Raw genomic sequence first — 15,551 nt, 5'->3', positions numbered from 1 at the left:
TGACAGCGGGGAAGGCGACGGGGTGGAAATTCCCGGCTCCGTCGAAGCCATGAGGAAGTGAGTGTTGAACGCTGATGAAGAATGTTTATTTTGATTTAAAGGTAGCTGCACGCTCACTTCAAGTGACCTAGCCTCCCACGCAAACTCCACACTGAAAAAGCCTCAGTCCCAGAACTGTGAGGACGCCCCGCTAACCACTTCGCCACCGGGCCGCCAGATTTAAACTTGTTTTCTGAAATGAATTTGAATTTACTCTTGTAATCCTATACTATAGTGCATGAATAAAAATGCAATTTTCTCCACTGAAATGTGCTTTTGTTTGCCCTCTTTGTCAAAATAAAAAAATACCACTTGATATTTGTAACAGTCTGCTTTCTTTGTTCTTTTTTGATGGTCAATTGAAAATTCTTTTCACAAACCTGACTTTTTTTTGTCTTTTAGATGTTGTCAGATATCAACGTCAGTCTAGTGGTTGACCATGGAATCACAATACAATAAATAGAAGAAAAGGGACTGCAAGTTTTTGTTGTTTTCGGCTTTTATACTGTGCACATATCCAGTCAGTAAAGTCTTTTCCACACACACAAACACACACACGCACACACACGCTTGTGCTATCCGCCATCTTTGATTCATTCCCACTATTCTTTCATATCAAATAATTTAAATTAAAAAGATAAAATGGGCACTTGATGATGATGGTGTCCTCAGTGATTACTGAGCTTCAGGATTTACACAGTTAACCAGTTAACCAATTAACTGTTCGAAATAAAACCACTGCTTTGGTGCGTTGAAAACTTGGTTTAGTCAGGAAAAAGTACTTTGCTCATTTCTTGTGGCGGCTGAAGGCATTCACAAGCCTTTTTGGCTTTTTAGCAGGGGAATCACAATCCAGGTCAAAGGTCAAGGGTCAGCGTCCCACAGGAAAGAGTCATTGCGCAAGACTTGCGCCAGCTTCCGATTGAAGGGAGCGTAAAAGTGGCGTAGAACATGTTTGGTGGCGGGCAGCATGGGGCCCAGGTTCTTGTCCGCTGGCCTCCTGCTGTTGGAGGCGGGGCTTTTGTTGAGTTCCGCCTCCATTTGCTGGTTTAGCGGGGCTGAAAACATACAAATGGAGACAATTGACTTCTGTTTAAGCAATATTTCTTTTTTTCTTTAAAGAAATTCCATTTATTTACTTTTCATTTCCTCTTAGACAGTATCACCTGTGTCTCTCTACTCGACGCCACGCCCAATCAGCTGCATCTCATTAACTCAGCCATGAAGTCTTCCCAACAATAGCTGTAAGTTCATATTTATACTTTTCTAAATATAATTCGGTACATTGAATCATTGTTGTATTATGTGCTGATTTCATTCGCCGTTGTAGACATAATCCTAAAGATGGAAATTCGCAGTTTAACGTGCGATCGACATTGATTGTCTGTGATTGATGACTGCTGCTATTCAATAGCACTATCAATAACAGGTATTGCATATTCGGCTACTAATCTGTTGATAATTTATGTCTGATGTGATAAAATATCATTCCGCTGCAGACTGAAACACTCAAACACGCTGTCTTCAGAATTAATTTCTGGTTCGGGGCGTTCATAACATGTCAATTTGTGTTGGTTAACAGAAGAAACATACTAACCGAAATAGCATCAAGTACCAATATATGATTGACATTCTCAACACTAAGCCGAGCCTATCGTCTCTGATTACATATGCTCACATTTTTATTCAAATCAGTAATAAATCTGTTCGCCCAGTCAAACAAGTGTTACCTTGAATGCACCGAAACTTTTGGAGAGAAAAAATGCAACTACAAAATGTAGCCGCTAGCGGGCGCTGTTACACTAATCATGTTGGGGTCATTTATGCTTCAGAAAAATCCAATTGACATTTTTTTTGTCTAATTAAGCACGTTCGTGTCTCACCCAGGCCAAGGAAGTGGAAGACAGTGTGCATAGTGAACTTTCGGTTGAAGGCATGGTCTTCTAACCGCAGGACGAGAATCTGCTCCCTCCCGAACACGCTCAGCCAGTCCAGCAAATAGACCACGTAGAGGCCCAACTGCAGTCGTACCTGCCCACAATTAAGGTGACAAGGTTAGTTGGGAGAATTTTTTTACCTTTTAACCGACTGACTGCCATTGACGGTGGGCAAAATTGATTGGACCTCCATTGCCGTCAACGGCAGCCAGGTATTAATACATCTTCTCATATAATACATGGTAATGATAATACTAATTCCAATGCAAGATACAAAACAAAACAAGTAATTTCAATGTTTACATTTTTAAAAAGTTTGATCAAACATTGTTTTATTTACATTTTCTAACATTTAATTTTCATTCATGAAAATGTTACAAGAAATATTGTAAAATATGAATATTTTTAAAACGTCTGATTATATTTTCCAATGTTTTTGAGTTGCTTGAGTCTGAAATGTCTTATTATGAGTAAATATACAAATATTCTTGCCAAATTATAAACTTTTTAAAGGTAACAGATAACAATTTCAAATGAACTACGACTGCCCAACTCGCTCCCAAAATGTTTCATCAACATAAAAACTACACCTAACTCGCATGTATTCCCATTTCTGGCTAACTGAGAACTGACAGGCAATAATATATCATATAAATATGTATAAGAAAGCGGTGAGACCCTGAGTCCTCCCCCCCCAGGTGGCTAAAAATGCTAACTAATCTACATAATATCGTCAAAAAGTTTGTGACTTTAAGCAAGTGTGGTTGTTTACAGCCTAAACTTTCAACCCCGCGTCTGCACAGACATCTTTATAATGCATTTTCCACGCGCCAATGGGCGTGAGGCCATATTAGCGGATGGGCAATTAGGCCACTGGCCGAGCGCGGCCAGCCCGTAATGGGCCGGTCTGCTCATGGGGCCCTGGGACAGGGGGCGGTACGCACAGGCATGGCGTTGTTGACGCTGGTGTTGTAGACGCACGAGCGAAGCGTGTAGTCGGCGAGGCATCCGTCCAAAAGCTGCACGGACTCGGACACCTTCTCGTGAAAATCCTCCGCCGACTTGTTGGCGATGCCGAAGTACAAGTAGTCCGAGTAAAGCCTGGGGGGGGAAAAAGGAAACATTTTGGAGTCGAGGGAGCGAAGAGGAAAATTGAGCCGGGTTAGTCGACCAGGGCTGACCTTTCCACGGGGTCTCTGAGCATGACGATGAAACGGGCGTCGGGCTGCAGGGCGTGCAGGAAGTCCTGGATGAGGAAGGGCGGCTCGCCTCCGCTGGTGGCGTTGTCGTAGAAATACACCCAGGCGTTGTTGTCCCACATGGTGGAGGCGCTGGCTTCACCTGAACAACCGTAATTGCAGACAATGTTAATTGAAGGCAATACACATCCAATCAGGGTTGCAAATGTAAGTTATTTCATTAGTTATTTGTTTGAGGCGTCCCGTGGAGAAGTGGTTAGCATGCCTGCCTCACAGTTTTTAGATCAAGCATTTAATCCCCTTTGTGTTCTGACCTTACTCTGGAGTTTGCATGTTCTCGCCGGGCCTGCGTGGGTTTTCTCCAGGTACTCCGCTTTCCTCCCTCGTCCCAAAAACATGCACGCTAAGGTGGTTGAACACTAAATTGCCCCTATGAGCCTGAATGGTTGTCCGTCTCCTTGTGCCCTGCGATTGGCTGCTGCCCAAAGTTGGCTGGGATAGGCCCCAGCACCCCCTGCGAACCTTGTGAGGATAAGCAGTACAGAAAATGAATAAGAGAGAGAATGAGTTAGTTGTTGGATGTAGGATATGATGTTAGCTGGCTAGCTGCCTGGTATGTGGATTGGTTAGTTCAGTTACTCTAGTCAATCTGTTATTTGGTTGGATAAGTTAGTGTTTTATTTGGTGAGTTAATACGTTAATTCTTTGTTTAGCTACAGTAAATGGGCGCTCTTGTTTGGTTGGTATGCGACAGTAGATCAAGTATTCATCACGATGCAGGTTTGTGATGGCGGCTCACCAATGACGACGTCGGGCCGAGCTCGCACGCCGCTCTGGTTGCCCGTCTGACTGCCTTGGATGAGGTGAGCGGCCTGGTCAAACAAGTCCAGGTAGTCGTCCACCGGGTAGCGGTCGTGGAAACCCTCGCTCAGACGGATGATGCCTGGAAGAGAGAAATAAAGTGCGCATCCACCATTTTCCTATCGTAGGCAATTAACTACGGAAAAATAGCAAACAACACGAGAGGGCGTGCTGCAAGCGGATAACGAACCAATCTAGAGGAAAGAAACCGATCCCCAGCTCCATCATTATTCCGACACGAGTGTCACGTGCAAGGTGGGACGCCATTAGGCGATGCCGAGACGCAGCTCGCCCAGGGAATTTTTCCTCATCCCTTTTTTTTTTGTTTCATCTGGTTGCTTTTTGATCATCTCTCAGCCGATGCTAGTGAGTGGCATCTGAGAAATATTATCTATAATAGATTTTTCTGCCAGAGGGCGCCATGATTGGATGCTGGAGAGTTGGATGCTTGATTGATAGCGACTCCAACTCTCAATATTGAGTTTACCAAAAACATTTTTTCATTTCATCAGCTGCCATTGACAGCGATAGATTGGCAATCTATTTTGATTTTGATCTATCTGTCAAGTGGGACTATATTTTACTATAAGATTGCCATGACGACAAAAACGATCAGATAAACTGGAAGCCAGCAAAATTCAGAAGATGCGTGACAGGAAATCGCTGTGTCAATTGAGTCATCATCCCGCGATAGCGCAGCACCTGTTTTTCATAGGCGGTATTAGGAGATTATCGGTGTTCTACGTGGGAGTGCGCGCTGACTTTACTCGCTGTCGTTATCTTATCTGCTTCCGTTTTCAAGTGATTGCGGCTTTGAAGCGAGCTGTCACAGCGTCGCTTCCGTTGAAATGCTGCCTTCATTTATTTATGTGGCCCAATTAGAGGTGAGAGTACAAATGTTTGTATTAAGAAGCATTTTGTGGTGACTTTTTCTAAAGAGTTATGACTGATACTCAATACAATAATACATTTTTACATGAAGCTTGCTAAGTAATGACAAAAGTGGAGCTGTTTTTTTTTTCAGCTGGAAGCATATTTTGCATTCAAAGTAGTATATATTTATCTCAGAGGAATGGGAACGATTGTAATGAAATGTTAATGACACAGTATATAACGAAGAATTTTATCAGACCCTAGTAATCATCTCCGATTTAAATTTAACCCGTTTTAACGAGTCCCTCCGTAAACATTTGGAGCATCTGGCGTACTCACCGAACCTCTTGCGGGTCCACCAGTGCGGTTCTTTGAAGGTGGAGAACTTGACGTCGGGGTGCAGCCGCAAACGGTCGTAAAGATCGGTGGTGCCGCACTTGGGCTGCCCGATGATGTAGAAATACGGCAGGCAGCGGATGCGGTAGAGTTTGCCATCGCGGCTCAACAAGTGCTTGGGGAAAGCGTTCCTCAAATGCTGAAAGACGGCACGGAAGCTGCGGGAGTAGCGCGCGTACAAGTTGGCGCCGTACGGGTCCGAGTGGTTGTCGCCGGCGTACTCCTCGTGCCAGCAGGGGTTGCGGAAACCGGGGAGGAATTGACGGGGGATGACGGAAAACATCTGGAAGGCGGAAAAATACCATCAATGGTTTTGCTTCGCTTGATAGGTGACAACTCCATTAGACCTGGAGAACTGACAAAGATCGTTTCTTCTGTCCAGTCAAAGTGAATTGGTCGTCAAAGAACTTAGTGCTTCAAGAATTGGGCATATCTATGTACAGTTGCGTATTCCTCTTTGCCTTGTAATATCTAACTAATTAGTCGGAACATGTGTCAAATATGATAAAATACATTCAATTTAATTATAAATATATCCAGTGAATGAGTTTTTACAGGTTTTGTCTAGCAAAATGTAAGACTTTTCCTAACCTTTTTCAAAAACTACCTAGAACATAATTCAATGCTCTATTCCAAAAATAAATAACTGTTAAAATGTTCCAGATAATTTTTTTATGCAACATAAGGCAATTTAAAATGAAAGTAATTGGGGAACTACCAGATGAAATTTAGTGGCTTTGTAAGGCCGAAACTTAGTCAAATTAAGCCTTTTCAGACTTGTTAAGAAGTTATAAGTTGGCATTAATATTATCAATATCCATCACTTTGCCCAAAGAGTTATAAAAAATGGTAGAGATGTGAAAAGCATTCCTGAACGCAGCACAGGCAACTGGCAGTCTCCTCACATTCCAGATCGCCTGATGATCAAAAGGCCAACAAAGCCCAACGCCAGCTCCTCCAAATGCAATTAACGGGCAGATACGTCGGACGTGGCATATCGATCCTCCCGCGAGGCGCCCGCGCTCCTTTTCATTAACGCGTCGGACGAGAAATGAGTTATGTCGCAAACCGCCGAGGCAGAAGTCGTTATCGTTCGAATTAACGGCCAATCTGAGAGGGAGACGCTCACCCTGATGGGAGGGAGACGCGCAATGACTTTGAGAATTTCGTTTACCTTTTCGCAGCGGTTGAGTTGTGGAATCTCACGATTGAAATGGCCACCTTTAAAGCCAGCTGTGACCGTTTCATCCATAACTCATCGGTATGTCTTTGAAAATTCAGTCCCCAGACCAGGTGCAAGGAAATTTGCTAGGTATGTCTCTCGTGAGCGGACATCCATTTATGGAAATAACTTGAAAGTAAAACTATTTGATGCCACCATGTCCCCAAATTGATTAAAGTTTAAAGTTTAACTATCATCTGAATTTGATAGATTGGACTTCACTGGGGCCGTTTTTGGTCAAATAATTCCAGGAAGCACTTTTTAATCCTATTTTGCTGTTGATCAGAAATCCAGATATGTTAAAAGTTGTCAAGAGTGGCTCATTTGCCACTCCTGCCTTGCCGTCAGGTCAGAGGAGCTGCAGACAATCCTTGATTGCCTCCTGGTGTGGGTTTTTAAGTACCACACAAAGATGTTGTTTTGAAGCTAACTGCCTCGTTCCCCTCCTGCTTCCCGCGCCTGGGTCCCAATCAACTCCCGATCGTAACAGAAGTAAAGTAGTGCAAGGTTGTCTGCACTCATCCACTTAGTTTCATTGCAGTAGCAACCAGTTATTCCGTTTTTCCCTAGAAATTCAATCATTTTATCTTAACAATGGTTAGGTCATGTTGTGTAGTCATAGGACACCTACCTTCCCTTGTGTCATTGATTTCAACTATGCAGAAGCAAACATTTTTTTTTTTTTTAAATAGCTATGAATTGATCATTTGTTTTTGAATACATTTTGACAATATTCATTTAATCAGTGTGTCAAAACGTAATGGTGTGACTTTAAATATGTTAGAATTATTTATTATTTATGTGTAGATGGACCAAAATTATTATTATTTTTTTAGAAGCCAGGTTCCGATTCCAGTTTCATTTTAATGGAATACGTCCATTTCTAAAAAGTATCCTGAGCTTTATATGCGAACCATCAATCACAGGGCCATCAATTAACATTCAACATAACTCACATGTCGCTCGCTGCGAACCAAAGCCTCAAACTCCGGCAAACGCCGGCCTTCGCGGAACTCCACCTTGGCCCTGATAGACTTGACCACCGTCTGCAGGTGCACGTAATCCTTGACCGACGTTAGGTTGAAGGCGAAGGGTCCCGGTGGGCTAGCGGAGTGATGATAAGGCGACGGCGTGAGCAGGAGGTCCTTACTATCCCCCGTCAGAACATACGAGGCCATGACGGCAAACGTCACGGCCACGCCGAGGAGGACGCCGCACAGGCGGACCTTGCGGAACCAGCCGGGCGCGCTCCACCTGCGCGGGAGCTCAGGTTTCACTTCCAGGATGGCGAAGAGGTTCATCGGGGCCTGGTCCACCTGCAGCAGCAGCGGCCTCTTGCGATAGTCGTCGTCCCCAGTCCCCAGAAGGGTGTACTTGTAGTCCGTGTGGGTCATAGTTCTGAACTGCTCTTTGGCAGTCCACAGTTTAGAGGACGCTACGTGACTGTCCATGATCCGGTGGTGGTGACAATGGGTCACCTCATCTGCCGACGCCTCCCTGGAAAAAAAAAAGCGGGATGAGCTCTGATTGAGCGGTTTCCGTGAACATGATTCATTGATGCGCGTGCGATTCAACGGAAGCCACGTTAGTAGAATCAGCAGAAGGAATGGAGAAAAAAAACAAGGAAGTTGGTGCTGATTGCGTTACGACAAATTTGGACCGGTAATGAGTCACTTGCCGATGACGCTTGTAGATTGGTGTTGCTAAATGTCAACATTACTTAAGAATCCCTTTAGCATATTTTGCAGACTATAACTGATATCTTTTTTCTTAGTTTGTTTGGGCCTGTGACTCAAGTGCAACATACAACGTCTTTTTGAGTCTGTATCCGTCTTTGCTACCGCAACCAAGATGGCGCCGTTCAAGTGGCAGCCGGTGGCGGTAGCTCCGTCCACTCTTGCTTGTTTTTGTGTTTTTGCTACTTTTCTGTCTTAATGATTTGATTTGGTGATTCTGAATGATCCCATTTACTTTGATTTGCTTTGTACTTTGTGCTTTTGCTTTGTTGTTCTGTCTAATCACCCTCTTCCTACTGTCACAATGAAATTTACCGAATACGGGATGAATAATGTTATCCAATCCAATCCAATATGTTTGCCGATCCTAGCCAAGAACGGACAATGTGAATATATTTAGTGTGGTATTGCAACTTTTCAGCTCTAAAGCTAGTTTTATTTAGAGACTTGAAATTTGGGAGGTTCATCATGACTAGGAAAAAAATTCAATAATTCATGCCCAAAGGGACACAGTTTGCCATTTTAATTCAAAGTGGATTTTTGGGGGGATATTTTACACAATTGTAATGCAACTTTGAATATTAAAAAAAAAGTCAGGCCCTGAGGTGATTTTTGCAAATTTGGTCAGCATGTCTATCATATACAGTCCTACATATAAGTCATAAGATTTCATACCCTAAAAGACATCTGCCATTTTGGTCCAGAAATGCAATTTTGGACTCGTGTCGGCCATTTCCAACCCTAACTTCCAAGACCGCAAGAAATTCAAATTTCCAAAGGCTTTACTGTACCAACCACCCCCACCCCTGGTGTACGAAGTTGCAATATGGAAGCGGCGATAAGAACACGTGGGAATGAATTCAACGGCGTGGCAGAGTGGGGCGGACATCTAATCTAGGTCGGTGGAGGGATTATATTATCAGAAAAGAGTAATTCTCAATAGTCAAGAATAGGCAAAGAGAAGAAATTCCCCCCCCCTTCTCCCGAAGAAACGGATGTTTAGAGATAACGGAGGTCAGGGAACGCGACAGCAGACGGCGCGGAATCACACAAGATCTTCGAGTCGCGTATAGGACGTGCTGTTACACCTGCGCTTGTTCATCAACCGATAAGAAGCACTTTGGGGTGACTCATCATCTAACGCTCCCCCCTTCTCTCACAGGTGCACAGCCCCCCCCTCTATCTGTGGAACCGATAAGAGGACGCCTCATCCTCGATCAGGCGGTGTCATTTACCTCGCCATCTTGCCACATCAACACAAGCGAAGGAATAACAAGTAAATACACTTCACTCTCATATTTTTATTGATAAAAAACACTCCCAAGACCAGCTACATTTGCCAGATAGGGAATTTTTATTTGTTTTTTTAATTGGTGGAGGTGGGGGTGGTATTACTGCAAAAGTTACCATGCCACCACAGAGTAAAAAAAGTCAAAAATGGATTTTAACCCACTATGCGGGGAATAAAAGCCATACTTTTTATCCACTATAAATTTTGGATTATAATGTTAGATACCACAGTTACATATTTTTGGCTTCTGATATTGTTTCTGACACACGGGTGTGATAGGGTGTAATAGTACCGTGTTTTTTGAAAAATCTTATATTTATACTATATTATTACTATACAGTGATACCTCGTGATACAACATGCTCGTCATACAACATGCTCGTGTAACGACGAAAATTAAAAATCGAATAATTCGCTCGCGACACGATTAAAATTTCGAGATGCGACCAAGCCAGGTGGCCATGACAGGAGAGGCTGTTTATCATTGTAGCGCACTGTCTTTTTTTGCCGCATCTCTTTCGTGTATAACGACTATATATACGAGGACTGAACGATTTATTCAGACGAGTTTCGACCAGGAAACGCACAACGCGCATGCGCTTGCAAAAAGAGGGCTTTCTGGGTAATGAAGTATACTGGTGCACACAACACCCATAGGCAATGGCACCCTTTCTCAGAATAAAACTTCATTACCCACAATCAATACGTGGGTAAGCTCAGCTATTGCATTTCCTGTTATTCTTTCTAAGGAAAGAACCTCACGCGATCGTTCATTAAAGACTATTTCTCGTTGGCAAGTGGTCGTGCGTTATCCTATTGTGAGGACATTTGTGTGCATCACCAATTCCCCCAGTTCAAATGGATTGGGCGTCAATTGCCGTCAATGGTGCGCAATTGGGACTGAGGCTATGAAAATATTTGCAAAATTCATATTTTTCGTGGGCCGACTGGCTAGTGTAAATGGCGCGTCTTAAGTGTGTCAACAAAGGGAATCAATTTCCACTAAGGCGTCAAATGAAGCGTGAGCCAAGCTGACGAGCCAAGCGTGAAATTAATCCTGGCCTACGAGAGAAAAACAGCCGGCGATTGGATTTCCTCTTCGCCGCCGCCGCCGTCGATATTCGTTCGTGGACGCGAGACGCGACGTCAGCGCTCGCGTACGCGCTGGCCCGTGAGATGGCCGTGTCATTGGATTATGAAACATGTTAAGTCAATAGTAAATGTCACGTGTGGAAAAAAAAATGAGCCCTTAGTTCAAAATCTGTTTGTCTCTAAATGTCAAAGAAAAAAAAATAGTCAAAAAGGAGGCATTACTAAATAACAACCAACCCATTTAATGAGATTAATGATGAATATTATGTGCGTAAAAGATGTGAAATAACACAAAAATGTGATTTTGAATTTTATGAAGAATATCTAATTTTCTAAACTTTTTTAAACACGCAAAAGAGCAAAAGAGTAAATTACCAATTGTGTTGGAATAGAAAATATTCTTTTAAATTCACATTAATAAAGAAATATTACAATTACATTTAAAAAGTAAATATTTAAACAATGTACCCGTCAACATTATATTTTAAAAAGTAACATTTCAAATTCTAAATGACTTAAAATTATGAAAAGTGGACACAAAATGGATGACATTTTAATCAATGGATACATTTTGTATTGTGATCATGCTATCGCCAAACGTCATCATTAATTCATTTTCCTTACCACTTAACCTCACAGAGGTCGCCGGGGTGCTTGCTAGATTTATTATATACTCCAGAAGCGTATGATTTGAACAGAGGGTGTGCAGACTTTTTCTCATCAGCATATAATGCATCAGCAGTAAGGAAACTCAGGTGGCTTCTGCTTATGATTTATTCATTGATTTATCTCACTTGAGGCTAACGCGAGAAGGCGAATAGGGATATTTAACGGCGTAAACAATCGCTGAGTTAAAAAGAAAACATTTTTTGCAAGGATGCATGCAAAATAATGCAGCCTCTCCCCTAATGAATAATAGATTAGTAGTCTGAACTTGTTATGCTTCTCCGACTCAACATCCAACTTTGGAAGATAAATTAGCAATAGAAAATACAACAAGTGGGCCTGTTCGGTTGCCAGTTCTTCTCTTTCCTGTCATGTATATTACTTCAACCTCTGAAAGTTTCACAGCGAGCATCAAAAAGCATTCAAAACCATCAAATTGAATATGATAAAAATGAAAAGTGATTTATTTTTATAGAATGCACAAAGATCGCTGCCTGAAATGAGATACTGGAAATACATTTGGTTATGAATTAATAACAATTATCCGGTACTGAAACGATAAACAGTTGCACAGCAGCCTATCTTATCTCGACCGCAAAGTGTCCTCAGCCATCAAAACCGCTCGGCTGTGCCAAACCTGGCAACCCAGGCCGGCCCACTTCCACCGACACAACAACAACATGACAACATCATCATAATAAGAGATAGAAAGACACGACATCATAAGCACTGCGCGGCATTCCGTGCAAGTCTGGTAATAAATGGTGAGATGCTCGTGAAATGTTCCATTTTCAATTCCTCCAGCCTTTCTACTTGCCGGAAAAAATAACAAACACACACACACACACACACTTTGTGTTTATGGCCGTCATCGTAATTAGAAGTCTGCTCCTGCACAATCTCTTAAAGGGCAATCGCGCCCTCTGATCACTTGACTATGCAATCAAGGATCAGCAAAGAGGGAAAACAACAAAAACACTGCAGATGACCCACATTGACATTCGAGCAGAACGTAATGGATTTTAATTCCTCTCTGAAACGCAGTAGGAGACGGGCCGCCATCGTCTTTTTTTAGAGGTCTATTTTCTTGAAAGGCGAGGTTCAGATTGTTTTTCCACACAGCCAGTGCTAATTGGTCAAACGGGACATTATGTGCTGTCATCCAACTAAAGTCAAAGAAAGGGTGGCATTAACTTAATGGCTGCCATTGATGGGGTTGGATTTTTAGTCTTGGACGTTTACTTGTGGTAAACTCATCGGAGTTAATACTGATTTTTCATGCTTCGAAACTATTTTAGATAAGAGGATTTGGGGAGAAATAACTTGGGTATATAACAAAAGTCCACATTTTTGTTGTCTATTCTTTCATTTGGTAGGTCAATGCGGGTTGTGTATGTTTTGTAAATTGTGAAAAATCAACTCATGTAGGAAATAATCAACAAATAATTGACATTTCTTATAACTGCATTGAATTGTTTTCGCTTTTAGCCTAAAAAAGGTATTGAATAAGTGTAAATAAAGCACCAACAAGGCATTTCCACCAGTTGGTTTCTTATAGAGAATCACATATTTCGGTAAAAATCTCCAAGTCGGTTAATAATCGTTCTCAATTTTATTTCATTTTCTTTTGCCTCTACTTGGAGAAGTCACCTAAAACCTATGACAAATTACAATTGCATGTAGGAAAAACTGTCAATTGTGTCCAAAGTTGAAGCTAAAGCAAACAAAAGGTGATTCTTGCTAAAGCAAACAAAGTTAAAGCAAACAAGTCCTCTTTATAGCATTTTATTTCTCGCCTAATGACACTCGATACAGTAATTGAAATCCCTGGAATGATTTGTAGTGCTACTATACAATCAAATGTTCATATCTGTACTAAATAAGAGATAATCTATTTCTGCGAAAGTTAATGTAACTTAATGCTGTGCTAAAAGGCTTGTTCGGCATCAAGGGAAATAAGGCAAAAGCCCGATGCGGGGGGAAAAAAATGTAAAAGTTAATTAAAATCTGAAACACCGTGAGAGTGGGGAATAACAGATTTTTTTGGAGGGCCAAACATATTGGAAAGCTACAAGAAAAGCTGAGAAAACTCCCGTAGGAGATTTCGTGGAAGTCGGGTGCATCAAAGCTACCACAAATGCTACTCACAACATCATTCTCGCCAGCTGTCTGTGTAATTACATGTTGTGGACGTTTCAGAAAAACACGTGCAGAAACGGATTGCATAAGAAAGAAAATCTCAAGGATGGAGGTTTCGGGACGTGTTGTGGTCGTTTACCGACACGCATGGAGTTAGTGCCCAGATTATTGACAGCGATGCACTGTAATTCCGCAATTTACCCACCAGGGAGAAACACTTGTTGCGCTCATCTACAGTCAGATTGTTATTATGTGCATATAAAATGTGTTTAAAATTTCAAAATATTATTTTTAACTAATATTTGAAATGCTTATTTCGCCAAATTTTCATTCAATAAAAAAAAATAGGATGGCTAGGAAATAAAAGATAATTTAAAACTTGCTGCATAAAAAATGATTTAATATTGAAAAATAAATGCTTTCATTTAAAAATATTTTATACAATGTTGGGAATAAATATCACCATTCACTTCCTGAAAATGAGAATTAAATGATAAAATATCAATCATTTTCCATTGTTTTTCAAATTATGAATAGGAATATATCACACTAAAACGAATGAGTGCCATTGCTATAGTTAACCAATTTTTGGATGTTCTCCCCCAAATTTAATAAATAATAATCAAAACATTCACATCATGATTGCCAATGAAATTAGTGATTAAAAACAAATTTTAAACAAATATCCAAAATGTCCATCATGCAACCTCACCGAATTATATAAACAGTGCATAAATAGTGATTTCCATAAAAATAATAAATAACCCAATTCAATGCTCATTGATAGTAATCAAACCATTTGTCTTTATGCATTGGGGGTCTAAAATGGCACACAATACATGCGCTTGCGGACCAGACCCCTGGAACAAACCATGACTTATCACACAGCTTGTCAGTATATTATTGGCTTCATTTGACGTCTCCAGCTGCACGCACGCACGCACAGAGACCTGCCATTGATGCCTTGCGCTGAAAGGAGTCCGTTATGCCTGCCTCTCAAGCGGGGCGCCCACCAAACTTTTCCAGCCCGCATTTGAGTCCTGGCGTTCTTGTCAAACCCGCACGCACGCAAATCTATGCAAGCGTACGCTCAGTAGTACTCCTACTTGACGGATGACGCCGTGAAACCTACCATGCGTCGCCGGCTGCCCCTCGCGCGGCCACCGGAATGGATCAACTTCTCGCCGGGCTTTGGGCTTCCATTCCCAACTGCGAGAAGGAAAACAATCCACTGTTGAGATTGTCCCAAAAAAAAAGATTGATGAAAAATCCGAGTCGATCCTGCCCCTGTTCCTTCCTGTCTGCGATGTGAACGCCGAAAGGCTCGCTCGCCGTTTCTCTCTGGCTCCCCTCTGAGGGGAAGGAGGGGTGCTGGGGGGGGCTGGGCTGGGTAGGGTAGGGACAAACCCCCCCTCACTCACGTCATACTATCGCATACCTTTCCACTGGATTCCTCAATGTCAATTTTACAGACAAAACCTGTTTTGCTCATGTTTAAAGTCCAATTTAAACACCAGTTGATTTCATATGCAATCATACAAGTATCACACAAATATAAGACTCTAAACCTTCTCGTATAATCTACTGAAACACCCTTAAATTCTCTTGTGGAAAAACTCAAAAGTGCAATTGAAATGCTCTTACATATTGAAATGTAATATCCCGCATTTAAAGTATTTAACCATTCAAATTAACACTCCCAATCAACGACTGAAACAGTATCTCAAATTCACGCTTAAAAATCATTCAAAAATGAATTGCACACATTCTGAAACTCTCATCTATTACTTAATCACACACACATACAACTGAACGATGATTTACCCAAATAACATACACAATCCCACTACTAAATAACACTTGCATATAAATCAGATATAGTTTTATGTAAACACAAATGCACTACTTAAACTATGCCTTATACAAAGTACCTAAAATAATGAATCACTCAATCAACATTGCTGAACCAAATTCAGCCACACACTACATAAATGCTCTCAATTCAAGACTGAAACAGATTTCAGCCAAATTCAAAGCATTGCAATAGTTCTGACCTCTCTGACCTTTGACCCTTTATCTTCTCGTATCTCGTATATTTGA

The 15,551-nt window shown here is 41.7% G+C and overlaps 1 protein-coding gene across 2 annotated transcripts; it reads right to left on the bottom strand.

The window, feature by feature from the left end:
* Nucleotides 1–439: 439 nt before the first annotated feature.
* LOC144092727 (carbohydrate sulfotransferase 15-like) lies at nucleotides 440–14,763 on the bottom strand. Of its 2 annotated transcripts, XR_013306134.1 has the most exons (9): nucleotides 14,584–14,763; nucleotides 7,484–8,024; nucleotides 5,249–5,588; nucleotides 3,975–4,118; nucleotides 3,490–3,557; nucleotides 3,158–3,317; nucleotides 2,921–3,077; nucleotides 1,923–2,070; nucleotides 949–1,097 (listed from the first exon to the last, which is right to left on the bottom strand). XR_013306134.1 is itself a non-coding variant. In XM_077625786.1 (8 exons), exons 2-8 carry the CDS (start codon nucleotides 7,976–7,978, stop codon nucleotides 904–906), a joined length of 1,638 nt encoding a protein of 545 aa, XP_077481912.1. In that variant the 5' UTR covers nucleotides 7,979–8,024; nucleotides 14,584–14,763; the 3' UTR covers nucleotides 440–903. The 2 variants fall into 2 exon arrangements, 1 of the variants encoding a protein (XP_077481912.1); XM_077625786.1 differs by lacking the exon at nucleotides 3,490–3,557 and having other exon boundaries at nucleotides 440–1,097.
* Between the last annotated feature and the right edge of the window lie 788 nt (nucleotides 14,764–15,551).

Source organism: Stigmatopora argus, chromosome 18, assembly GCF_051989625.1.
Source record: "Stigmatopora argus isolate UIUO_Sarg chromosome 18, RoL_Sarg_1.0, whole genome shotgun sequence".
Lineage (NCBI taxonomy): Eukaryota > Metazoa > Chordata > Actinopteri > Syngnathiformes > Syngnathidae > Stigmatopora > Stigmatopora argus.
This window is presented reverse-complemented; position numbering and strand designations above follow the sequence as displayed.

What these genes read in the sequence shown, in the direction of transcription:
- LOC144092727 (XM_077625786.1), bottom strand. Translation starts at nt 7,978, where the DNA reads ATGGACAGTCACGTAGCGTCCTCTAAACTGTGGACTGCCAAAGAGCAG. An exon ending in GTGGACCCGCAAGAGGTTCG is followed by an intron (nt 4,119 to 5,248) that starts GTGAGTACGCCA and finishes TCTCTCTTCCAG; the next exon opens with GCATCATCCGTCTGAGCGAG. An exon ending in CTTCCACTTCCTTGGCCTGG is followed by an intron (nt 1,098 to 1,922) that starts GTGAGACACGAA and finishes GTATGTTTTCAG; the next exon opens with CCCCGCTAAACCAGCAAATG.